Genomic DNA, 25,451 nt, shown 5'->3' with positions numbered 1-25,451 from the left:
TGTCATACAGAATAGATGAGGCATGATTTCAAATTTTTTTCTTCTCTCCCTTTCTTCTTGCAACTCAGTTTTAGAAGTTCTCTAGTATCTCCGGTGAGAAACATGTGACATGTGACCGTCCCTGATAAGGCAGGTGACTGTGTGTTCTAGGCTGTATGTGGCCATGATCATGAGTGAGGGACTAGGGCCGCTGTTCCCTCTGTACCCCTGGGTGACAGGGGTCAGGCTTGAGCAAACTGCAAACAAGTTATGTCTGTGTTTGGAAAAGCAAAGGTGCCCTGTGTTTGCTCTTCCCTAAAGTTGACCTGCTTATTTGACAGCCTAGAAACTGTCACTGTATCTATTTGGGTCCAGCTGTTAGGTTGCTGTTTCAATGTGCAGCAGACATGCCTAGTGTTCCATTTAGTATTTGAACAGAACCTCTTTTCAGCAACAGCTTCATAGCAAATCCTGCATTACATTGTCCCAGGTTTTCAAAACTGTCCTCGGTGAAATGGTTTGAGCAAATGTGTAATTAAGGGTCGAACTGCACAGGGATCTTCTCATAGACAAACATCACAGCCCATCGAGTGTTTGGTTCCGTGGGAAGACTCTGCAAAGTGTCAGCATTCTCTGTACAGGCTGGAACACTGCATTTACGACCGTAGTCCATTTTCAATATCCTTGAAAAACGTTCTTCTTTGTAATTCCGTGGAAGTACACAGAGCAGCGCCCAGCAAATTTTGGGGTGTACGTGACTAAGGTACAGACCAGAGCAAAAAAAGGTGGAGCCCCCGTTGTGACATCACAACTGGGGATTTTTCACAACCTACCATTTTACAGCCACATTTTTTTATTGTGAAATGTACATAGGAAAGAGGTGTCAATGGACTTTGGGGTTCACTCTATGTCCATTTTACCCACTGAACTGTCGTTATTCAATTGTGACAAGGTAAATTTGGTTCTGCAATCGATGACCCCTTTAACTACATTAAAGACACAAGATACATTTTTTGTGAGAACTGGATTTTAACCAATGCAAATAAAGGCAGAATCAGGTTCAGGTACATTATGAGCCAGAACCAATTTATTGACTCCTTGTTATTAGCTGAAGTCTCCATATTCTAAGAAAAGTTGAGCAAGTTGAGCATATATTGATTGTTCAACTGATTTAAAAAAAAATTTTTACAATGAAGAGGGTAGGTAAGGTGAGACTGATAATCCATGTCTCATGTAGCTTAATTTCCATGAGGAGCTTGGCCTACTTCATAATCAACACATGCGACTGAGAAGAACCTGATTGCAGCACTTGAGATAAGCTCAGACACAAAAGCACAGGTATTGAGAAACAGCAGAGTGCCTTGTGAGTGACTTTCGCACCTAAGTCTACAAGTTACAAATGGAACTTTAAAGGGGAATGATAACATGGATTACACTCCTAACCTTTAAGGACAAGATGGTTTGAACATGAAAGGTTATACGTTTCTAATTTTAACAGAGGCTTGAGGCCATTTGGTATCTTAGCTCCTGTGACCCAACAGTGACACTCACACCCCTCTCCCCTTCCCCCTGATCTCCCCCTCCCCACATCCACCTCCAGCCTTTCACAATCTTCTGAAATGGGACTACTGGGACCACAGCCAATCAGGAGTGGATTCAGTCCCCTCACCAAGGCCTGTTATTTTCTCTGTACAGTACAGAGCGTTCTTCTCTTTCCCTCCCTGACTTCCTGAAACCCCTTTTCTCTTCCTGCTTCTCCCAGAAGGGCTCTCACTTGCGGGCTCTCATTTTGCCAAGAACTCTTGCCCTATTAGCATTTTTCAGCTACTCTCCTATCCTGCCCAGCTGAGCAGAGTGTTTGGAGGGATTATCTAGAGTCTTGCGTTAACTGTGACGCCACCATGACTGGGCTCAGAATCCTGTGCGCCTTGCTGCTCACTTCTCACCTGGCCGATGGGAAAAGAATCAAAGGAAACAGAGCAGGTGAGTGGTTTCACACATTCAGCATGTCTGCGGGGGAACCATTAGTTTGTGACTACTTGTCTGGCTGTTGCAGGAATACACAAGCTAAAGTGGTACGTGAGGTTGACTTCAGGAAATGCAGAGACCAATTTAACCAATGTTTTTGTGTGTGAATATCTGCTCAGAAACCACTGGGGTTGTGATCACTTATGCTTAGTTCAGATTGAGCACCTTTTGCATGAAGTGCATTTTCTTCAGGAAAATTGCATTTGGATAGCATTTGGTTGCACGGCAACATTTGAGTCCAGATTAGGGTTTGAAGAAAACACAGAGAGGGCTGAAATAAACTATTTGTTGACAACATTCCTGATATTCAAGATCAATTATGGCTCTTGTGGCTGAGCTGCCAACCCTGTCCAGTTATGTAACAGCCTCTGAGAACACAATGACATTTTACTAGATCCTGGTTGTCTAAAACAAACAAACTGTGTGTCACTGCTAAGACTGATCCAGGTTACTAAAACGGCTTTATTTTTGAATTTCATGTTAGCTGTCAAGATCATTAAAACATTGACATGCAGAAAGGGTCCAGGTGGAAGCATATGTTTCACACTAGAAAGAGATACTTGAGAAAGTCATCCCTTCTCCATGCCTAGACATGAAAACATTTGTCATGGCTTACAAAAACCGAAAATCAATTAGCAAAGCTATTAGATAGTGGAATCAATCCCAGAATCAATGTTAGTTCTTATTTGAGCTCTGCCAAGCAAAGTCTGACTAATCCTTTCAATAATCTAAGATATGTATGTGTGTGCATAATTTGTATTTCCCCAATTCAAACAAAAGTGATAAGCTGTGTATAACGGGGCAGAACCTTTCCATGTTATCGTCATTCTGCTCATTCCTGTGTTGGATTGTATCCACAGAAGATCCTGAGCAGCATCCTGACCTGAGAATGAAGAGGCCCCATACACCCAGCGCAGTCTTCAGGCTGTACACCGAGGGAGATTCCATGGACAACACCTGCACTTTGGAGTCCTTCCGTCCTCACACTCTGACCTCCTGCGGCTTCAACAGCAGTCTTCCTCTCATCATCATCACACACGGCTGGTCGGTACGGCCTGTTCTATGCTTTCTCTGCCCTGGACCACTCAGGAACTTAGATACCTTAGGAGGGAGAAGGCTGACTTCTCTGTCAGCCGAATGTGACCGATGGCTATGGGGTATGACATCACAGGAGGTTCCTGCAAAGAAGCAATTCTGTAGAAGTCAAGTCTTTTTTTTTTCGACCACTGAGATCCGCAACCAGCTGAGAAAGGCATAAACATCCTCAAGATTCCGACTAAAACTAGCTTCTCTGGTTCCCAGGTCGATGGTATGATGGAGAGCTGGGTTCCCAAGCTGGCCACAGCTCTGAAGACCAGCCTGAGAGACGCCAATGTGGTCATTACTGACTGGCTGTCTCTGGCCCATCAGCACTACCCCACAGCAGCACAGAACACACGGGCTGTGGGCCTGGACATAGCCCATCTGCTGCACTGGCTGGAGGTGAGAGGCTATAGACTACTTCAACTGTAGACCACCAGCATGTTTTGTTGTGTTCTGTGTTGTTTCGTATGTCTGTGATGTGTTTGTGTCACCTCTATTGTCTTTGTTTTCTCTCTCAAGGACAGATAGAGTGACCTTTTTATGTCTTTGTCAGGAGTACTACCAGTTTCCTGCAAAGAAGGTTCATCTGATTGGCTACAGCCTTGGTGCTCACATCTCAGGATTTGCAGGAAGCTACCTGGGAGGGGCAGGAAAACTAGGACGAATCACTGGTGAGGCTCAATCTAGTCAATGTTTGAGGGCCACTCTTGCTTGGTGTCCAGTGAACTTCGAAATAAATGAAAATGAAACGTTCACATCCATTGGCTAGCTTTGTAATGCGGAAACGAGTTCCCTATCCCTGTCAAGCCTGTGATGTGGTGTGTCACTCTGTCCAGGGCTGGACCCAGCAGGGCCTCTGTTTGAGGGCATGTCCTCCACGGACAGACTCTCCCCTGATGATGCCCACTTTGTGGATGCCATTCACACCTTCACCCAGGAGCGCATGGGTCTGAGTGTGGGCATCAAGCAGCCTGTGGCACACTACGACTTCTACCCCAACGGGGGCGAATTCCAACCAGGATGCCACCTTAAGAACCTATACGACCACATCACTCAATATGGACTCATGGGTATGTGTAGAAATGGAAGCTCAGAGGAAACTGTGAAAGGGGAATGAAATTACGCTCCAAAGAAAAGGGAACGTAAAAAGTATGTGTCAAGTGGTATCTCATCTACAATTCAAGACGAATAAGAATTGGATATCCTATTGTTAACAGCCAGTGATGCTAGGATTTAGGGAGCTCCCATCAAAATACTCCTGACATGAAAGTGAGGGGTGCATTAAAGCATCTGTCATCCTCATGTGTTAATGAGCCACCTGCGTCTCTGCGTGGCCTGTCAGTCAGCATTCCCTCCAGGCTAGCAGCTTTCTATAGGACAGACAGACAGAGGCAGACGCAGACACAGACAGGCAGACAGACAGATTGTGTAGGGCCAGACTGCCTCCTATCAGACCTAAAAAGAAATGTTATTTTTCTCCATAGGAAAGTGACAGAACACTGACAGATCTATTTCTGGGATAACTACATCAATCTCTAAATAATGACCAGATATAAATTATTAGCAGGGTTGTCTACAGGCTTATTGTCAGTAGAACTTTGGGAACAACAGTCTCAGATAACGATAAAGTAAGTTATCTGACACACAATGTGTTCATTTGCAGATGCTTTTATCCAAAGCATTATATTGGGCGTGGGGGGGGGGGGGGGGGGTATTCTGTACATCTATTCAAAAGATACCCATCCCTTTCTATCTGTTGAAGTCTTCATTGGCGAAGGACTGAATGGTTTTAATGTTTTCCCCCTCATTCCCACCCTCTCCCAGGTTTTGAGCAGTCAGTGAAATGCGCACACGAGCGTTCAGTCCACCTGTTTATCGACTCCCTGTTGAACAAAGATAAGCAGAGCATGGCCTACAGGTGCAGTGATGACAATGCCTTTGGAAAGGGCATTTGCCTAGACTGTCGCAAGAACCGCTGCAACAAACTTGGCTACGACATCAAGAGGGTCCGCACAGGCACCAGCAAGAAGTTTTATCTGAAGACTCGCTCTCAGATGCCTTACAAACGTAAGTGTGCCTGCAGGATCCTCTATCTGTCTCATGACACACATCCTGAGAACAGTGACCTTGTAACTTAGTTCCCATTATAGTTTGTCATGTATTTTTCCAATGTCACAACATCCTCAGAAACTACTGATTCATGCTCTGACAAATGTGAGACCTTCACCAACACCCACCACATGACTAACACATAACGTAATAGGAAAAAGTGAAATACACATGTACTATATCGGTTTCCCTTGAAGAGAAAATAATGGGAGGTATGTTTTAGCTACCTGACCATCCAGTTAGGGTCATTTAAGGGTGAAAAGGTACGTGTTGGAATGTAGATTCTGGATTCTAGGATCTCACAGAAACAGCCCTGCCAATCCCCCTCAAGTGAAATATTGTCCAGGCAAAGTCAGCTAAATTAGACACGTTTCTTGAGTCACTAAAGTGAGGAACTTTGGTTGGGTGTAGTAATGGAGCTAGACATCTGAGACTGTTGCTTTATTGAAAAAGACTTAATCTGCTTTCGATGGAGTACAGCCAATAACAGCCACTTTAAAGATTCTGCTCCTCTGAAGTCAATTAGCTAGTTAACTGTAGATGTGGTTTCTCACTGGGCTGCAGCCACCATGCTGGCTGCTGAGGCTCCGTGTCCTCCTCTCAGACTCTGACTGAACCACAACCAAATTGCTAAATCCTGATTCCAGGAAACCTATTTCATAACTTCTCTCTCTCTCTCCACCCTCCTCCCCAACAGTTTACCATTACCAATTCAGGATTCAATTTGTCAACCAGATAGAGAGGATCGAGCCCTCTCTCACCATCTCCCTTACTGGGACTAAAGAGGAGAGCGAAGACCAGCCTATCAGTTTGTACGTATTGCGCCACATCATCGGGTTCAAAGCTCTGGACCGCCCTGCTTTACTGCCCTCAGGCCAATGTGCTTAGGCCACCACATATCCAGTACACAGCCCTGACCGCACTGCTTCTGTAGAGGATAGAAACCCTCGGCTCTACTGTACATCTACTGTATCTAGAGTAGCAACCGACAAACATGGAAACAGCTTCTACTTCTGAATTAAAGACTACTATAAATGGAGAGGGGTAAATCAATAATTGATTTCTGTGCGCATCACAAAGGAATACTCTTCCTGCTACCCTGAATTTTCCTCACGTTTTCTCCAGTGCTGTCCTTTCATATCTGTAATGGCTCACATGCATCTAAGAGCAAAGTCACATGCTTGTGGGACCTTGTAGGCTACAGCTATAGTGCAAGTGTGGAATTATTCACTTGTGGCCAGGGATGAAGAGAGCCCATTTCCCTCTGGTGTTTGTCGTTGAAGGAGAAGATCCCAAACTATCCGGGCCGCATTAAAATGCACAGATGTTTCTTCTCACAATGAGGCACCAAATGTCTGTGCATTGTGTGAAAAAGTCACAAACTGACTTCAATTACTTACACATTACCATGTCAGCACCAACTAATTACGCTCTCTCTCTCTCTGTCTCTCTGTCTCTCTGTCTTTCTGTCTCTCTGTCTCTCTGTCTGTCTCTCCCTGACCATATCTCAGATTAGAGGAGATCTCAGGGAATAAGACCTACACCTTCTTGATCACTCTGGACCAGGGAATTGGTGATCTGATGATGCTGAAGTTCCGCTGGGATGGGACTGCTGTCTGGAAGAATGTGTGGAACAAGATGCAGACCATCATGCCCTGGGGGGGCGGGGGGAAGGGCCCCCAGCTCACCGTGGGCAGAATCAGCGTCAAGGACGGAGAGACACAGGAGAGGTAGGTATCCATTCTACACAACAGTCAGGATGAGGTGAGATCGAATCCCATCTCCCTATATCAATGAGGAAAGGCTATAAAGTTGCAGGTACAGGAGAAGTGTCTGCTTAATGTAGGTCTTCGGTCCTGCAGTTGGCTAGTTAGTCACTCTGCTGGTAGATCTGAGGGGCTTTGCTTTATCTGTATGGAAAGATTAGACAACTGTGATACAGGATGCAAACGATGGCTCCAGTTATGTAACAATATTAACTGGAAATAAACAGTTGTGCCCATAATAAAGTGTGTAATAAAGCACAGCTAGTAGAGGCTCCCTCTGTCTAAGTGGGGCATAGTCTACTCTGAACCTACCCTGACCCATGTTTGCACATACTATTGGCATAGTTCAAAGGCTGCAAGAAGCAAAACACACAGAACACTGCAGGAGTTATGCGAGCAGTCCGGCAAACTAAGAAACACAATACAATGTGTGCAATAAATGGCAATCTAATTGCTACTTTAGAGTTTATAAACCATGAATTATCAAATGTTTATTTGGTATTTTACAAAAAATGTGCAGTAGTTCAAGACTGAACCCTCACCAACTTGCCTATTATCTCAAGGTCATTGGTGCCCTCTAGTGGATGTTTAAACATGAATAAATACGTGGGTCTTCTAACTAAATGTTGATTTGTACAATTACATAAAAAACGAAAAGTTATATTCCCTAACCTTGTATAAACGTGTTTCCCAGGACAAACTTTTGTGCCAAGACAAACGATGGGCAGCATGTTCAACCCTCACAAGAAGAAGTTTTCGTCCGTTGCAAAGAAGATCATCAAAAACAGCGTAGAAAAAAGAAGTTAATCCATGCCTAGACTTGACGCTCCCTGTTTAAATGAGGACAAATAACGTAATAATGTACTACTTGGAAACTGATGAAGGTTCAATTTGAGTCTTTACCTGGCCGATTGGTATTCTTCTGTTCATTGCTGTTTTGGTTTGTATAATTGTCATTTACCATTTTTCAACTAAATACCGTATTCACCTTCATTTATGTACAATATTTGAGAAATATTGGCAATAAATTCAAGATTTACCTATTTATTGGAATTTTGAAGCAGCATTGTCGTTAACTGCACCAGTGAACAGAGTAACGGGAAGGTTGGGCACTTATGAACTATTATGAAGTTTTTAGTCAAAATGACAGTAACAGAGGAAATGTGAATTATTGTGGCAAAAACTGATATGAAGAAAAATGAACAGTCATTCTCAATATTGCAAAAAAAGGAAGTGATTATTTGGTAAGCACCAAGAATGATCTTTCATTTCCATGTACCAAGTTATAAGGACCTTGGTGGCTTTGGAATTCGACTATCCAAAACAATTAGAAATCGCGATTCCGGTATGCATTTTTAATCAAGTCTATTTTTATTAATGCATTTCATGTAATTAAAAAAGAACAACAACTTTGGACAATACCTTTAGCATTTTTTGTAAAAAAAAAAAAAGAAAAAAAAAGGCCTAATTTAGCTGAAACTGAAAAATAACTAAAACAACAAATGAAAATCAAATGGAGTATACTGTATAAAACACAGTGGACATTAAATCAGACAGTAGTATTTTACTTTTTTCATTTTATAATCACTCGTAACATTTCAGTGTATGAGAAAGAACAAATCTAGTTAAGAGAATTTCCCCTATACACCTCATACCCAAACCATACCACAGAAACTAAAAGAAAAGAATCAGAGAAGAATCATTCATGAGGATCAAGCTCAAATGAGCATCACTTATGCTGAAGATGATGACATTCCTTATCACCCAGAGACAGAAACCCATTCCCACCAAACAGAAAGAACAAAGAAAATACAATTTGGAATCCAAGGACGATTTTGCCTTTGTCTGACAAGCTTTCTTAAAGATATTGAACATTGATCCATGGCATGGACCCCCTGTCATCATGACAGTGTATCTCACTCTCTGTATGCCACTGTTGGGAAGGAGGCCTGCTGGTCTTAACACTTTGTCTTTTGTTTTGTACCTAGTACTGTTGATAATAGATATGTATCTATTACATAGCCATATAACAACTGTATTAGAACTAAAAAACAGGGTTAGCTCCAGACTTGCTCATTCTCCAGTAACTATTCAGAAGGCGTGGTGACAGGATAACAACTTTGACCACTCGCGTCCTGACAATCAACAACAAGTGAACACAGGAAGTGGGCATATCCCCAGTCCTCTCCCTTCCTCAAGTCGAGTCGACTGGTTGCAGACAGCAACGCAGGCCTCTGAGGTCTGGAGAGAGCTGAGGTCAGGCAGAGCCTACCTGTTCCCTCCAGCCTCTCTTCCACAGGTCCTCAGGACAGCCTGACTGGATATCCTCCCCTGGGAGTTGAAGATTGGACCTTGACTGTTCTCTGCTGGCTGAGTGCCGCTGACCCTCCACCGACCTAAAGACCGTGGTGCCGTGACGGGCTTAGAAGGGATCAGGGCCCACTCCAGTCAGGCACATGTTGATGTCTTTATGTTTACCTGTAGAAGGCTAAGACGAAGCATCCAAGGGTCTAATCATTTCAACTGTCCATCTGGTTGGGGTTCGTTTGGGAGAGGTGAAGGACATGCATATCACTCGATTAAAAGGGTGAGAAAAGGGGTGTTGGAGGAATGAATAGTGATGATTTGAGAAGAGTTGATTAATGATGTCGCCCTTTTAAATGTCATTATCAGATATAACATCCGCCAGACATCAGTCACAACAAGTGACTTTCAAGGATTCATCAATCAATACAATTCCTCCAACAACAACAAACAGTTGTCCCCCCCCCAAAAAAAAACAGAATCAACCCCCCCCCCACCCCAAAAAAAAATACACTTAAAAACCACAATCACATTAAAGCCATCCAAGTTCTTCATCTGGCAAGCCGTTAATCACATACCTAAAACATGCCAAAAATGAAGAGGGGCTTCTCAAGCTGGCCTGACCCTAACCCAGATGAGCCTCACTGGGCTGAGCGTGTAAGGTAGCTCATGGCAACATTCAGGGTGGGCAGCCAGCGTGAGCGTCCCCAGAGTGGCAGGGCAGTGCTGTGTGACTGCTCGCTCTCACTGGCCCCTCCATGCACCAGTCAGCTCCCCGGCTGTGGGCGAGGCCCTGGGACTGCTGGGATATGATGATACGCGCTATTGGAGGGGAGCAGTCGTAGGTTCTAGCACCAGCCAGCACGCCCCACTTAAAGCTCTGGTGATCCCCCCTCCACCCCCCCTGTCCTCATTTGTCCTCCTTTCAAATGATCAACAGACGAGAACATCTGCTGTATATAGTGGTTGTTCTATGATGGACGTAGACAAAAAGCAAAGCAATCGAACAGAAAAATGTGTCATACGATTAGGTAAAAAAAAAAAAAAAAAGCTATTTCCAGCCTAATGTAATCTCATCTCTGCATCTAGAAGGAAAGCTGTATATGACACCTCCCACCGGCTACATCCAATCACATTCGCTCCTACAAACATTCCAGCAGCCCGACGGGTGGAACACAGCGTCCGTGTGGCGCCCCTCTCCACATCTCCCTCTCGTCACTCACACCGCTGCTTCGTCTGACGCAGCGTCCTCCACACCTCTCACGCCCCACACTACTCCCTAAAGGACAGACGACCGTCCGCACAGGTACCACAGAACAGAGAAGGCTCCGGCGTGTGACATGCAGCTGATGTAGACTTCTCGGGAAGGCTGTTTCTACACCAAAGATCATCACCGGGCCCTGCATTACTAACGTCTGTTTGCCGTTTCATTAATCCTGAGAAAGTGAATTAAAACAGTAAATAATCTTCGACAGCAGGTAAATCAAAATTGCATGTGATACAAGGAAAGAACGATATCGTAAGAACTGTACAATTTGCACGCGGAAAGAACATAAAATAAAAAGCCTGCGATTTTTGAATATATTTTTTTTCATCTCGCTTTGATTGAAAACAAATACAAAAGCAAAATAAGTATTTTTCCACTCCAATGTCTGACTTCCTGGCCCTGGTGGCAGTGTTAACCAAAATGGCTGCAGTCCTGCTGTCCTGCTCCAGAGGGCAGCATTTCAGAGAGGAGAGGAGAAGGAGGAGGACAGAGGAAGACAGGTGCTGCCACCATGCACATCCACTCTCCTCTGCGCTCCGGTAGAAAAGAAGCGTTTGGAAGAAAAAGATAAAGACCACAGAACAACTGAAGATTTTCTCGTCCCGTCTCTCACCCAGAACTAAAATCGTTAGATATATGTATATTTTTTTTCATTCTAGTTTTTTTTTCTTCTTTTCTTCTTTTTTTTTTTTTCTGTCAAAGCGGTCTGAACAAACCACAGCCTGGCTGCCCCCCTCGGTTGTGGTTCTGAGGACGTTTGTTAGGTCCTGGACCGGACGACCTGGTCCACTGGAATAAGTTCTGACGCCAGTTTGAAAGTTTGCGGGTGGGCGGGTTGGGTTGTTGCCATGGTTGGTACAGGTAACTCTTTGGAGTGAAGTGTTCCCACTGTAGGCACTAGGAAGAACCAAGGCAAAGAGGGGCCCAGGGGGGTGATCAGCGTCTCATCTGGCCCATCTGGTAGTTCTCTCTGGGCTGGCGGTGGCGCTGCTGCTGGGCCTGGGCCTGGGCTTGCTGGGCTCTCCTCCTCTTCAGGGTGCCTGGGGAGGGGGGAGGGGGGGAGGGGAGAGAGAGAGCTGGGTCACACACTGCTCCACCACACAGCTCGTGTCTCTGTGGCACGGCGCACCTGCACACCGGCTGTGCTCACGGGTTATCTCAAGGTTTTTTCTCATTGACATTGAGAGACAGAATATCGCACTCCGGCCAGGTGAGCGTGCTGTGTGTCGTGTTTAGCCAGGTGAGTGTGTGCGTTGTGTACCTGGCAGGGGCTTGGGTGGGGGCAGCTTGGGGTTGCTGCTGGGTGTGTGGACACTGCAGATCTTTATGAAGCCAGCCATCAGCATGATGAGGGCAATGCCCATCAACAGGACTGCCCACCAATGAGCCTGGAAAAAACAGCGGACACACGGCATTACTCATCGACAAAAATCATATACACGTCCACAAAAACAGACGATACACTTTAATAGGAACTCGATGAAATGACCAGCTATCGTGTATGCTGTAGACCTTGAATACGTACCACGATCCATTCTGCTATGTTCTCGTAGAGCTCGGCGTTGAAGATGGCCTTCTTTAGCCTGGCCAGAGGCCCGTCGGCGTCCACCAGGCGACACTTCATAAACACGTCACAGTAGCCCTTGAAGTCGTTGCAGGGGGAGCCGGGCTGCAGTGTGGTGATCTTCTTGTTGAAGAAGCTGCCCCACTTCACAGAGCCGGTGCTGCTGCAGGTGTTGGGGTTTGCTGCAGGGAGAGGGGGAGGGGGGGGGGGGGAGAGAGGAGGGAGAGAGCAGGAAGAGAGGAGGGAGAGAGGAGGGAGAGGAGCAGGGAGAGAGGAGGGAGAGAGGAGGGAGAGAGGAGGGAGAGAGGAGGGAGAGAGGAGGGAGAAGAGCAGGGAGAGAGCAGGAAGAGAGGAGGGAGAAGAGCAGGGAGAGAGGAGGGAGAAGAGCAGGGAGAGAGCAGGAAGAGAGGAGGGAGAAGAGCAGGGAGAGAGGAGGGAGAGAGGAGGGAGAAGAGCAGGATGAGGAGGCTGTTCACTTTACTCCCCCCTTCTAGCTGTCCCCGACCCCCTCGCTGCCTGATGTAACCTCGGAACCAGTGTTTACATGACCAACACAGCCTCCTACAGCATCAATGATGAACAGCGGGACAACTCGGGTGTTCAGTGGTGGTTTAGCCGGAGGGGGTTTGTGTGCGGGTAGGTGAGACGTACTTTTCTCCATGCAGCAGACGTGGCACAGCTCCGTCTCGTCGATGCCTTCCGTGCTGGCACAGGTGCACACCTCCAGACCATACTTCTCACAGATGGAGCCAGAGCAGCCCTGAGGGAGAGTGGAGGAGAGGGGGGATGAGAGGAGAGGGCCGGAGGAGGAGAGGAGAGAGGAGAAAGGGGGGGGGGGGGGAGAAAGTGGTCAGAGAGGGGTGGCAGGGTGGAACAGGAGTAAAGAAAAAAAAAGAAAAAATGAAGAGGGGGGGGGGGGAGAGAAGGTGTGTCATCACCCGTGCGATGAGGTTGTGATTGTTGTGGTTGTTGTGATTGTTGTTGTGGTTGTTGTTGTGATTGTTGTGGTGGATGTTGTTGTGGTGGTTGTTGTTATGGTTGTTGTGGTTGTTGTGGTGGATGTTGTTGTGGTGGTTGTTGTTATGGTTGTTGTGGTTGTTGTGGTGGATGTTGTTGTGGTGGTTGTTGTTATGGTTGTTGTGATTGTTGTGGTGGATGTTGTTGTGGTGGTTGTTGTTATGGTTGTTGTGGTTGTTGTGGTGGATGTTGTTGTGGTGGTTGTTGTTATGGTTGTTGTGGTTGTTGTGGTGGATGTTGTTGTGGTGGTTGTTGTTATGGTTGTTGTGGTTGTTGTGGTGGATGTTGTTGTGGTGGTTGTTGTTATGGTTGTTGTGGTTGATGTTGTTGTGGTGGTTGTTGTTATGGTTGTTGTGGTGGTTGTGGTGGATGTTGTTGTGGTGGTTGTTGTTATGGTTGTTGTGGTGGTTGTGGTGGATGTTGTTGTGGTGGTTGTTGTTATGGTTGTTGTGGTTGTGTCAGTGTAGCGGGAGCCACAGGGCCAGCGCTCACCCCGTTCAGGCAGACTTGCGTCTCTCCGTGGCAGGCGGTGAAGTTGGCCTTGGGCTCGGAGGTCGGGCACTGGGCTGTGGCGCCGTTACACATGCCCTGGTGGGCACACTCTGAATCCTCTCTGCACTTGTCGTTGGTGCCTTTAAAGGTGCACTCTGGTGTGCAGCAAGGGCCTTGGCTGGGACTGGACACAAACACACACATCCATTAATAAAGACATTTCATTTTTATACATTTTCCTATAAAACAATACCACAGTCCAGTCCATGTAACTATCTGTGCATCCAAATGTATAGACTACAAGAGCTATAAATCAATACACGAGTACTGACCTGCAGATTTGACCAGGCTTGAGTTTACACTTCTTGCCGTCAGCCTCGTTGGCATCATAGCAGCACTGGTCTTTACACTGGTCACTGTAGCCACAGTCACATTGTTCTCCTGCCTCGACCAGGCCATTACCACAGATGGGCTGGCCGGACTCTGCGCACACAGACACACACACACACTTTACTCATGCTTTCTACCTCCAGGGCATGGCTACATCCACCCCCAAACGAACCAAAGTGGGCACATACCGACGAAGCAGTTGCCCCTCTTCTTCTCCAGCACCTGGCTGATGTTGCGCACGCTGCAGATGGAGAACTTGTTGTTGTTGAGCTTGTCTCCCGAGGTGGCCCGGGCGTACATGATGTAGTTCCCCTGCTCCTTCTTCTCCTGGGCCTTCGACTCTCCCGGCGTGCACTCTGTGCCCGAGTCATGCTGCACGCACACACACACACACACACAGGCACGGTTCATACTTTTTTTCTTCCTTCCCTCCCCAAATGTTTCCCATTAGGTGGAACAATGTGAGAGTTGTGTGTGTGTGTGTTACAGACGAGCGTGTTGAACAACCAAGGCCAGAGCCAGTGCGGTCCTCACCGGGGATCCAAAGTTGTGTCCGACCTCGTGGGCGAAGGTGATGTGGGAGACCTTGGGAGGCACATGGGAGTTGTAGTTCTGCACGGTGATGATGCCCGTGTTCAGGGACTTCCTCTTGCCGTCGGAGTACAGCTTGCTCTTCTCACAGATGCCCCCGGAGCTCCCTGTCAGCACGGGACACACGAGGCAGGCCTTCAGCACGACAGCACCCCACCGAGGGAGGCCAGGGGTCAGGCCAACGCACGCGCGCCCTGGACCACACCACGACACTCTGCCTTTCCCCCTCATCAAACAACCCGTCTCACTGCATTTTTGGGGGGTAATACGTTGACAAGATGTCCGATTTGCTGGTAAGGACAGGGGGGTTGTTCATTTGGAGCTGTTTTGAGACCTGAGGGACCGGGCGGGGGGGGGGGGGTGCGGAGGGCGGTGTGGAGGAGGGTGTGGAGGTTTGAGCCCTGGCAGAGCAGACAGTCCAAGGCCAGCGGAGGAGCCAGGTGGTGCTGTACATGCCCCCAGGGGGGAGTGACAGCCCAGGCTGCCTCAAGGGCACAGAGCCACCGCTCCTGTCGCTCCACCCCCACCCTCCCCCGGCTCACCCCCACACTCGCCTTCTCGAGAGTGGGGGAACGCTTTCACAAACTCTAATTGGATGCCTACACGGCTACAAAATAAAAATGTTCTTACATTCTGTTGGAGGATTTAGAAAAAAGAACGCAATTTAATTTCAATAGAGCAGTGCTCCCGTTCATAGGAGAGATGGCTCTGTGCGCAGTGTCGAAAAGGGAGGCTGAAAAGGAATGAAGAAGGAGAGGAGGATGAAGGAAAGCAAAGTCCCTCAAGGTCCCTGTGCTCGTCTGAACACGTCTGGCTCGCCGCCTCCACTCCCCCCTGCTCCACCTAAAGCCCAAACAGGGGGCGTGTGTAGGACCCAGAACGTCCTTTTGGGCGGGACATCTCTGCCATGAGGCAGACACACTACATTAGACCACAATACCTTCACACCACCACTTTGTGTGTGTGTTTGTGTGTGTGTGTTAGACTGACTGGAGCCCCTGGTGTGTAGGCAGTAATGGGTCAAACGCAATAAGAGCTCAGTACTGGGGCCTAATGAAAGTCCCTGCGGGTCCCTGCACGCTTCTCCCTGCTGCAGACTGAGACGTCCAGACCCACGGCACCATCTCTCTACCTCGATTCTCTCCCTCTCTTATTCTTCCCCTCTCGCACGCCATCTCTCCTCCTCCCCCCACGCTCCCTCTCCCGACGTCTTCTCCCTCTCCCGCTTGGGGAGGAGGGACTTCATCGCAGTCCTGCTCCCGCGGGCTGGAGAGCTGCGGCCACGGTCCAGCGGCTCGCTTCTTCTCCCTGACCTCTGAACGTGACCTCTGAACGTGACCTCTGAACCCCTCACACTGTCGAAGAGCCGCTGGATGTGCGCCGACCTCGGCCTCTCCTGTAAAGCTAGATGCTCCTCCCACTCGAGACGCTGATATTCTCGTGTGAATTATTCATTCGGAGGCGCGAGGTAGTTCTAGGATGCCTTGGCAGCGCGCGTGTGTGTGCGTGGTACACTGCAACTCTGACAGGGTCATTAGTGTGTGTTTGTTGCGGCTGCCCCATTGATTTCTTCCATCGCCCGGACCTCAATATGCTGACTGCAGCCTGACAGGCTGTCACCCAACACAGCCGACTGGAGGAGATCAGAGAGAGAGAGAGAGAGATAGTGAAAGACAGAGAGAGAGAGAGAGGGTGGGGGAGGGAGGTTGCGGAGGGAGCGGTTTGTCCCAATGCTTCAATGAACTCTGCATCTACTTCTAACAACAGTGCTTTGGGGGGGCTGGGGCAGGCGGGGCGACAGGAGACGGCTCTTTAGTCCTCGCCTGAAGCTGGCAGGCAGGGAAAAGTGCCGGCTATACTTTTGACTAACTCCAGAGGAGCGGCGGAAATCATAGGGAGACGAAAATGCTGACGGTGTCAGAAAAAATATATATCCACACACAGCAACAAGAAGAAAAAAAAAAAAGAAACGTAAAAGGGAAATCATTTGAAAAGCGAAACAGTGTGGCGAAGGTGCTATTGTAAATCTCGCCTCCCTCACCCGCGGCCTCGGCAAAAGGAAAACGAGAGGCTCTCGTGGGGCGGGGCAGGGGGAGGACGGAGGGGGAGGACGGGCTGATAGGAGTGACTGAGACGGAACAGCACATGAGTAGGGGCAGTGGCCAAGGTTAATGGAGCTTCTGAGGCCTGTGGAAGATTCATTCCCTGTTCCCGTGATAATCATCGGCGTCCAGATTCGCTGGGACAGGGGAGAGACGCTGTGTTGGTGCAGCATCGGTTTCTCACAGCGGAGTGATTCCATTACTGATACTGGGAGCCTTACGGGAGAGACTCACACATGCCTTCTGCAGTCCCAGGGCCGGGAACTGGGAACTGGACTACTCAGCACAAAGCTGAGACAGTCAACTCTACCACATCCAATACACACTTCCAGTAAGATGAGCTGTGTGCGTGTGTGTGTGTGTTATACCTGATGGAGCGCCGACCCAGGCCAGGCCCAGCACGCCGTCGTCAAAGTCTCGGTCGCTGAACACGTAGGCCAGGCAGTAGTCGTCGTGGTTCTGCTCCGAGTTCAGCTCCAGGAACTTCTCCACGCCGATGTTGGCGAAGCGGAAGGGGTTGGTCTTGTCCTTCTCGTCCGTGGTGGTGTTGATCTGGGCAGAAGCGTGCAGGGCCGTTAGGCAGGCGCGGCCGCTACAGACCCCAGAGGGACATTCGCGGCGGAGAAAGCGGAAGGAGAGGAGAGAGTCGAGGAGAGAGTCCTCTGGGTGCGTGGAGGAGAACTCAAACAGGTGAAGGACAACGCATGGAACAATAACGCAGGGACAAAGGTAAACCACGCCAACGTGCCGCGTGGAGACGGAGGAAGACATTCCGCCACGCGGAGGACTCATTCCAATTAAAAAATCGTCACGTCCTTAGCCCTGGAGAAAGGCGTTTGAAATCGATTTTGGAGAAGGGCCCACGGCTCCCACTTTCAAGAGGCAGCTGGCACTCACCTGAGGACTGGAAGGATTTGGCATGTCCCTAGCCGAGAGTGTGTGCAGGAATGCTGATCGAGTCACACACAAAACCTACGACTGACCGGAAAAGGCAGCGGTCGGAGAGAAAGGGTGGGTGCTGTCCCCCAGGTTCGCCTCTCTGGGCCCACTCACCCTGATCCGCTTGACCATGAAGCTGATGTTGCGGATGCCCAGGAAGTCTGTGCTCTGGTAAATCGAGTCGATGGCCTTCACGTGGCTGGAGATCTGTGGGGCACGTCGCCAGAGAGGTTAGGAGCAGAACTACAGCAGAGAGAAGCGTAGACATATACCCACACCCAGGAGAACAGGAAATAACACAGTCGTCCACTGGCCAAGGACATACTTGCAGGTTCTCTCCAATTACTTGAGAACTGCCTGATGGAAATGAACTAGAGTTCACGGGTGCTAGATTGAATCCACACTCGAAGTCCGAAAAATATCTCGGTGCCGTGCAGCTGCCTTCTGAGTGTTTCCCCACAACAACAACAACTCAAACAAACAGCTTCCACCAATGGTCTGACCCAGTCTCTATCCCCACCTGGGTCTAGAGCCTGGGGCCGTCAGCTCTCTCTCCTCTCGTGTGTCCCCCCCCCGTATGCTGAGGGCAGCGTTTTCCTAACTCTGAAAAGTGACTCACTCGCTCCACCAGACAGGGAGCCCGCACGGCTGGCAACAGTGAGCCAAATCATCACACTGCTGGCAAACACAAATCTAGATGGCCTGTCTCCAGAGTGAGTGAGGGTGTGTGCGTGCGTGCGTGCGTGTGCGTGTGTGTGAGTGCGTGTGTCCGTGTGTCCGTGTGTGTGTTCTCAGTACCTGCGCAATGACAGCCTCTCTGGTGCCATAGTACTTGAAGAAGAGGTGGTCGGTCTGGATGAAGAGCTGGCAGGTGTTCTTCTCTGCCTGGGCCGCCCTCTTCTTCCTCAGGACCACCGGGCCAGCAGACCTGTCCTCCTCCAGCACACCGCTGGACTCCTGCAGCAACAACCAGCAGCACACACCATGAGAGAGAGAGAGACATAGAGACAGTAGAGAGAGAGACCGTAGAGAGAGAGAGAGCGAGAGAGAGCGAGAGAGAGAGAGAGAGAGAGAGAGAGAGAGAGAGAGAGAGAGAGAGAGAGACATAGAGACAGTAGAGAGAGAGACCGTAGAGAGAGAGAGAGCGAGAGAGAGCGAGAGAGAGAGAGAGAGAGAGAGACAGTAAAGAGAGACAGTAGAGAGAGACAGTAGAGAGGATGATAGACAAAGAAAGAGAGTAGAGAGAGTAGACAGTGAGTAGAGAGACAATAAAGAGAGTCGAAATAAAGGGAGCAGATAGAGGGAGTAGAGAGACAGAAGGAGGGGGGGGGGGGGCAGTCTCCGGCCTGGAGGCAGCAGATGGAAGCCTTCCAGAACATGAGGAACGATAGATATGGGGGGGCCGCCCAATACTCATTCCCCCGAAAGAGAGAGAGAGAGCATGCATGCCAAATTATCGTCGACATCATCCTTCTCTCTCACTGCTGACAGCTCTGTGGAGTCAGACACAATGGAAGGATCCTGCTGGCTGGAACAACACCGAGCCTTGCAGCCTTCACATGTTGTCCTGATCAGGATAGTGCAGCAGACTGGCCGTGGCTCCACCCAGAGCAGGCCCACTCCAGGAGACATCGACCGTCGCTCGGTAGGGTTCGAATAAGCGCGTAGAATTGAAAATGTAATGACGGGTAGAGTCGAGTGGGCCTACTGCTGGGAAACGTAATGGTGGTGGTGTCGGGAGGTGGGGGTGGTGGGGGGGGGGGGGGACAGGAGAGGTGCTGGAGCTCACCTTCTCTGCCGCCACTGCAGACCCCTGGTACCTCTTCATCCTCTCAAACACGGAGTGGTCCGCACAGCCCCCCTCAGAGCCGTACTTATGGGGGTATTCTGGACAGGGGAAGAAGATGACGGGATTACAGACGGTCACATGGGCAACATGGTCCCATGGGCAAGATGGTCACATGGGCAACATGGTCACATGGGCAAGATGGTCACATGGGCAACATGGTCACATGGGCAAGATGGTCACATGGGCAAGATGGTCACATGGGCAACATGGTCACATGGGCAAGATGGTCACATGGGCAAGATGATCACATGGGCAAGATGGTCACATGGGCAAGATGGTCACATGGGCAAGATGATCACATGGGCAAGATGGTCACATGGGCAAGATGGTCACATGGGCAAAATGGTCACATGGGCAAGATGGACACATGGGCAAGATGAGAGGCACACACACAGGAGGGCCTCTACTTAACCAGGCTTCTACAAAAACAAACATGATCTCATTACCAGTGCCACAGATAACGCAGTGACACAGCTTGTTTCTTTGTGTGTGTGTTTGCATTGGTGTGTGTTTGTCCGATACATTTCTAAGAATAACAATTGGTACTGGGAAGACAGGGAGGGAAGGGAGAAGCTGCAGTTAATTAGGGAGCCGCTCTGACAGGGGCCCCATTTCCCTAAGCCACGATAGGGTCTCTTTCTTCTCTATCTTTCTCCCCCGGAAGAACAAGGCCTTACACCGAGCCAACACTAATTAAAAGAATAATCCTCCATTCACCCTTGTCTGCTCTTTACCCAGAACAAAGCTGTCTCCCTCACCAGTGTCATGGCAGTGAGCCTGCTGTACTGTTACAGGGCCTGGGGAACAGTACTGATACAGGGCCTGGTGAACAGTACTGTTACAGGGCCTGGTGAACAGTACTGTTACAGGGCCTGGTGAACAGTACTGTTACAGGGCCTGGTGAACAGTACTGTTACAGGGCCTGGTGAACAGTACTGTTACAGGGCCTGGGGAACAGTACTGATACAGGGCCTGGGGAACAGTACTGTTACAGGGCCTGGTGAACAGTACTGTTACAGGGCCTGGGGAACAGTACTGTTACAGGGCCTGGGGAACAGTACTCTTACAGGGCCTGGGGAACAGTACTGTTACAGGGCCTGGGGAACAGTACTGATACAGGGCCTGGTGAACAGTACTGTTACAGGGCCTGGGGAACAGTACTCTTACAGGGCCTGGGGAACAGTACTGTTACAGGGCCTGGTGAACAGTACTGTTACAGGGCCTGGGGAACAGTACTGTTACAGGGCCTGGGGAACAGTACTGTTACAGGGCCTGGGGAACAGTACTGTTACAGGGCCTGGGGAACAGTACTGTTACAGGGCCTGGTGAACAGTCCTGTTACAGGGCCTGGGGAACAGTACTGATACAGGGCCTGGTGAACAGTACTGTTACAGGGCCTGGTGAACAGTACTGTTACAGGGCCTGGGGAACAGTACTGTTACAGGGCCTGGTGAACAGTACTGTTACAGGGCCTGGTGAACAGTACTGTTACAGGGCCTGGTGAACAGTACTGTTACAGGGCCTGGGGAACAGTACTGATACAGGGCCTGGTAAACAGTACTGTTACAGGGCCTGGGGAACAGTACACGGCAGAAAGCCCCACATTGTGCAGACAGAAGCATGCTCCACCCCACTACAGGACATTCATGAGAGGAATATCAATACTTTTGGGGGGGAATTAGGCCTCCTAATCTAATCTAAATCAATACAAGACAAGAACAACAGACTGGTCTGCCACAGACCATCGATACATTCACACCAAAAAGGAATCTACCCAACAGGCTGATCTCCTCCGGAATACAGCCCTCCTACAGGGAAAGATGAGATTACCCTGTGCATGACTTCACAGGTCTACTTCTGAGAGCCCCAGTCGGCACCAAGCCCAGTGCTGGACCGGGGTAGGAGGCAGGCAGAGCTCAGAGGAGTGAACCCCAGGTCTGGAGATCACCATGACGGGCTCTCTGGTCCCGGGGGAGGGCTGCAGTGTCAGCCGACCCTGCAAGCTCCGCTGGACTAACTATGCTGTGTGGTAGAGCTAGCAGAGAAGAGGAGGGCAGGGAGAATACGCACTATGTGCCTGTGTGAGAGAGACTAATACTGTGTGTGTGTGTGTGTGTGTGTGTGAGAGAGAGTGTGTGAGAGAGAGTGTGTCTAATGAGGATTGCAGGATAAGTGAGCCATCTCCTGTCCCCAGGGCTCCAGCCCCCCTGGCTGAGGCCCATATACCTGAGCCTGCAGCTCAAACCCAGAACAGAAGAACCCACTCAGCACACTGTACAGCCCAACACTCAACACACTGTACAGCCCAACACTCAACACAGTGTACAGCCCAACACTCAACATACTGTACAGCCCAACACTCAACACACTGTACCGCCCAACACTCAACATACTGTACAGCCCAACACTCAACACAGTGTACCGCCCAACACTCAACATACTGTACAGCCCAACACTCAACATACTGTACAGCCCAACACTCAACACAGTGTACCGCCCAACACTCAACATACTGTACAGCCCAACACTCAACACACTGTACCGCCCAACACTCAACACAGTGTACCGCCCAACACTCAACATACTGTACAGCCCAACACTCAACACAGTGTACCGCCCAACACTCAACATACTGTACAGCCCAACACTCAACACACTGTACCGCCCAACACTCAACACACTGTACCGCCCAACACTCAACATACTGTACAGCCCAACACTCAACACAGTGTACCGCCCAACACTCAGCACACTGTACAGCCCAACACTCAACACAGTGTACCGCCCAACACTCAACATACTGTACAGCCCAACACTCAACACAGTGTACCGCCCAACACTCAACATACTGTACAGCCCAACACTCAACACAGTGTACCGCCCAACACTCAACATACTGTACAGCCCAACACTCAACACAGTGTACCGCCCAACACTCAACATACTGTACAGCCCAACACTCAACACAGTGTACCGCCCAACACTCAACATACTGTACAGCCCAACACTCAACACACTGTACCGCCCAACACTCAACACACTGTACAGCCCAACACTCAACACACTGTACAGCCCAACACTCAGCACACTGTACAGCCCAACACTCAACACACTGTACAGCCCAACACTCAACACACTGTACCGCCCAACACTCAACACACTGTACAGCCCAACACTCAACACACTGCACAGCCCAACACTCAGCACACTGTACAGCCCAACACTGCTGCTAGTACGCTCAACACGGACCAACATTCGTTAAGTGTTTGGAGGGTACCAAAATCAAATTTTATTCATGAATCAATATCTGATCGAATCATATAAATAGCATCTGATCCGTCACATCAGAGAGGTATCCAGCGGAGTGGGCAGGTCCTGCTGTGTGACCTGCCTGTCCCCAGCCACCCCCTGGAGAGAGAGGTGCTGACTGGGCTTCTGCAGACGTCGTCCCCACCCTCACCCCCGCCGTCAGCCCTCGGACACGGCTGCACAAGACAATGTCGATAGCGCTCCCCCGGTCAATACGCAAAGCTCCCTAATTGCGACTGAAACACACAAGAGCGCTCTCGCGGAATCAATTGCGATCCTGCGCCGGTGTAATTACAGGTGTGGCGGCTCAGTTCAGACGGCGCGCCGAGAGCACTCCTGTCCCATCCAGTTACTGGAGGGCCGCTCCTTCAGTCGTGTTCAACAGCTGACTCCCTCAAACATCAGGACACATCACAGTCCATTAATCTGAACTGCTCCTCTCTTGTGTACTCCTCTGGTTGAGAGGCAAGAAGCTTTTGTTTGTGAGTGTGTGTGTGTGTGTGAGTGAGAGTGTGTGAGAGAGAGAAAGAAAGTGTGTGTGTGTGTGTGAGTGTGTGTGTGTGTGTATGTGAGTGTGTGTGAGAGTGAGTGTGTGTGTGAGAGTGAGTGTGTGTGTGAGAGTGAGTGTGTGTGAGTGTGTGTGTGTGAGTGTGTGTGTGTGTGTCAGAGTGAGTGTGTGTGTAAGTGTGTGTATGTGAGTGTGTGAGTGTGTGTGTGTAAGAGGTGGGTGTCAGGTCTGAGAGGACATGGCTCAATGGAGGTGCTACAAGCCTCTGAAATGAACCTGTCCATCAGCCGTCCATAGGCGCAGGACACGCTGTTGTCACACTCTGCCAGGCCCCTGTCACCGCCAGCTTCCACTCACCAGTGGGACACAAACACCCCCACCTCCTCTGAGCGAGGAAGCACACGCACACACACACGCACACACAAACTCTGGCCCCAGAAGAAATACACTGCAAAGAGAAAACACGTACGCAAGAGCCTTCCGGAAAACAGCTCCCCAGAGGACAAACATTGGTCCTGACAAAGTCTTCCTCTGAAGATTCACACAGTGTCTCCACAACACGGGCACAGCTCCCTGGCCCCAGCATCACACCAGCCAGCCAAACTGTGTTTCACACCCCTTCAGAGACCAACGTAGACATTCGAATTCACACCGTCGGTGGCAGAAAACTGCCAAGGGAACCGTTCTTCCGGCACCATCTTCTATTAATAGTCAGGACGCCAGTGCTGGGCCCGGTTTCCTGCCTCAGCTAACATTCAGCTTCACTGACCGAGACCCATTCTGTGGGCTGGTTTACGGGTTGAGCTTGACTTCACTCGACGATGAGTCATCCAAAAGTGCCCCTCGTCGGTCATGGGGCTGTGGGAGAATGCAAGGGGTGCCAAGGGCTCAATCTGTTCACCCTGCAGTCAGGTCAGGAGAACAGTCCTGAGCCGGTCACTGGACTGACCGGAGAGGCCGACGACAATGCATTGCCCACTGACAATGGGCTCTTCATTTGAGCTCAGAAAGCCCTCATTGTCCCGGCAGTGAATGCTCTCTCATTCACATGCTAATCAAATAGCCGTCAGGGAACAGGGGAAGCGCTAAAAGTCATGAAATAGGCCGTGGGAGTCACAGCCTCATTCCCAGGCAAGTTCCTCCCCTTCGTCCATATTTCTGTCTGTCCTTAGCACACTCAGGTAGCATCCTAGGAAGAGAGTCTTCTAGAACACCACACCACAGCCTTTTCAAGCAACATCACATGGAAGAAAGCAGCAGAATTCATTTGTCAAGAAGGGCGTATGTGAAGTGTTTGAAGTCTGTCAAAAGGAGCAGGAACGACTTGTCAGGAGACACATTAATGGGTTGCTAGACATATTTCCATAGCCTGTCCTTTGTAAAAGACTACCAAAATACCGGTATGGTTGATGTTAATATGAGCATGGGAGTAGTGCATCTTCAAACTGGAACCGTAGACAGAAACGTCGAATTTACTTTTCATGCCACTACGTTGCTGCTCCTTGTCACATCCAAACAACGTCACCGTCGGGATTGACCTTGTGTTACACTGTCCACATTCGAAGAATCGTCTTTGACTTGACTTGGGAAAACGAGGTTAGCCAGGGTTCACAAACCCCCTCACTAGGGGGCAGCAGGGTGCAGAGTGCGTCACTCCAGGGTGCGCGCAGTGACAGAGAGCCCCTGCCGCCCGACCTGCCACCACTCTGTGCTGTGACTTCATCTGGCGGGATAACAGAGCTTGGCTTTACGTAATGACAGAGGGGACCCAGGCAGTCAGCACTCCTACATACCGAGTGGAAGAACTCCCAGTAAGGATTTGGGTTCGCGTGAGGACGGACACAAAGGAAAGGCAAATCGGCCAGCGAGGCCGCAGGAGCTTCAAAGCAGCCATTGTGTAGGTCTTCACTCGCCGTGCCTTCCGTCATTGCGGAGGGGGGTCAGATAACGGCTTGTCACCGGATATGAGAGGCAGGGACAGGGACAGAGAGGGGACAGCGCCGTCCCTGGTTCTACGCACCTCTCAAACTGGGAATGAGAGAGGATCATGCTGGATAGCGTTTGCGCTCGTACTCGACAGTAAGCCATAAAGTGAGAAAACATCTCTTCACATGAGGGAAGGTGTGAGAGGGGGGGGGAGTGGGGAGGGGGGTA

The 25,451-nt window shown here is 49.6% G+C and overlaps 2 protein-coding genes across 3 annotated transcripts in view; one reads left to right on the top strand and one right to left on the bottom strand.

The window, feature by feature from the left end:
* The first annotated feature begins 1,680 nt into the window (after positions 1-1,680).
* On the top strand, positions 1,681-10,263 carry lipca (lipase, hepatic a). 2 transcript variants are annotated; one of them, XM_047042610.1, is made up of 9 exons: positions 1,681-1,962; positions 2,871-3,055; positions 3,310-3,489; positions 3,644-3,761; positions 3,927-4,160; positions 4,915-5,157; positions 5,897-6,011; positions 6,711-6,929; positions 7,660-10,263. In XM_047042610.1, exons 1-9 carry the CDS (start codon positions 1,881-1,883, stop codon positions 7,781-7,783), a joined length of 1,500 nt encoding a protein of 499 aa, XP_046898566.1. In that variant the 5' UTR covers positions 1,681-1,880; the 3' UTR covers positions 7,784-10,263. The 2 variants fall into 2 exon arrangements, with proteins under 2 accessions (XP_046898566.1, XP_046898565.1); XM_047042609.1 differs by having other exon boundaries at positions 1,682-1,962; positions 2,868-3,055.
* Positions 8,314-25,451, bottom strand: part of adam10a (ADAM metallopeptidase domain 10a) — a 52,036-nt gene continuing 34,898 nt past the window's right edge. Inside the window, exons 5-16 of the mRNA XM_047042608.1 lie at positions 19,421-19,518; positions 18,430-18,588; positions 17,746-17,838; positions 17,061-17,244; positions 14,534-14,697; positions 14,188-14,371; positions 13,942-14,092; positions 13,610-13,793; positions 12,752-12,860; positions 12,062-12,282; positions 11,798-11,924; positions 8,314-11,576 (exon numbers count right to left, since the gene is read on the bottom strand). Coding sequence (XP_046898564.1) covers positions 11,473-11,576; positions 11,798-11,924; positions 12,062-12,282; positions 12,752-12,860; positions 13,610-13,793; positions 13,942-14,092; positions 14,188-14,371; positions 14,534-14,697; positions 17,061-17,244; positions 17,746-17,838; positions 18,430-18,588; positions 19,421-19,518 — 1,778 coding nt within the window. The 3' untranslated portion in view covers positions 8,314-11,472. The remainder of the gene's footprint in view (positions 11,577-11,797; positions 11,925-12,061; positions 12,283-12,751; positions 12,861-13,609; positions 13,794-13,941; positions 14,093-14,187; positions 14,372-14,533; positions 14,698-17,060; positions 17,245-17,745; positions 17,839-18,429; positions 18,589-19,420; positions 19,519-25,451) is intronic.

Source organism: Hypomesus transpacificus, chromosome 19 (assembly GCF_021917145.1).
Source record: "Hypomesus transpacificus isolate Combined female chromosome 19, fHypTra1, whole genome shotgun sequence".
Classification (NCBI taxonomy): domain Eukaryota; kingdom Metazoa; phylum Chordata; class Actinopteri; order Osmeriformes; family Osmeridae; genus Hypomesus; species Hypomesus transpacificus.
The sequence above is the reverse complement of the archived record's forward strand: the minus strand, read 5'-3'. Positions and strand labels throughout refer to the sequence as shown.

Coding starts and splice junctions, on each gene's coding strand:
- lipca (XM_047042609.1), top strand. CDS start 1,881: ATGACTGGGCTCAGAATCCTGTGCGCCTTGCTGCTCACTTCTCACCTG. Junction 1,963..2,867: donor AATCAAAGGAAACAGAGCAG/GTGAGTGGTTTC, acceptor TTGTATCCACAG/AAGATCCTGAGCAGCATCCT. Junction 6,012..6,710: donor GAAGACCAGCCTATCAGTTT/GTACGTATTGCG, acceptor ACCATATCTCAG/ATTAGAGGAGATCTCAGGGA.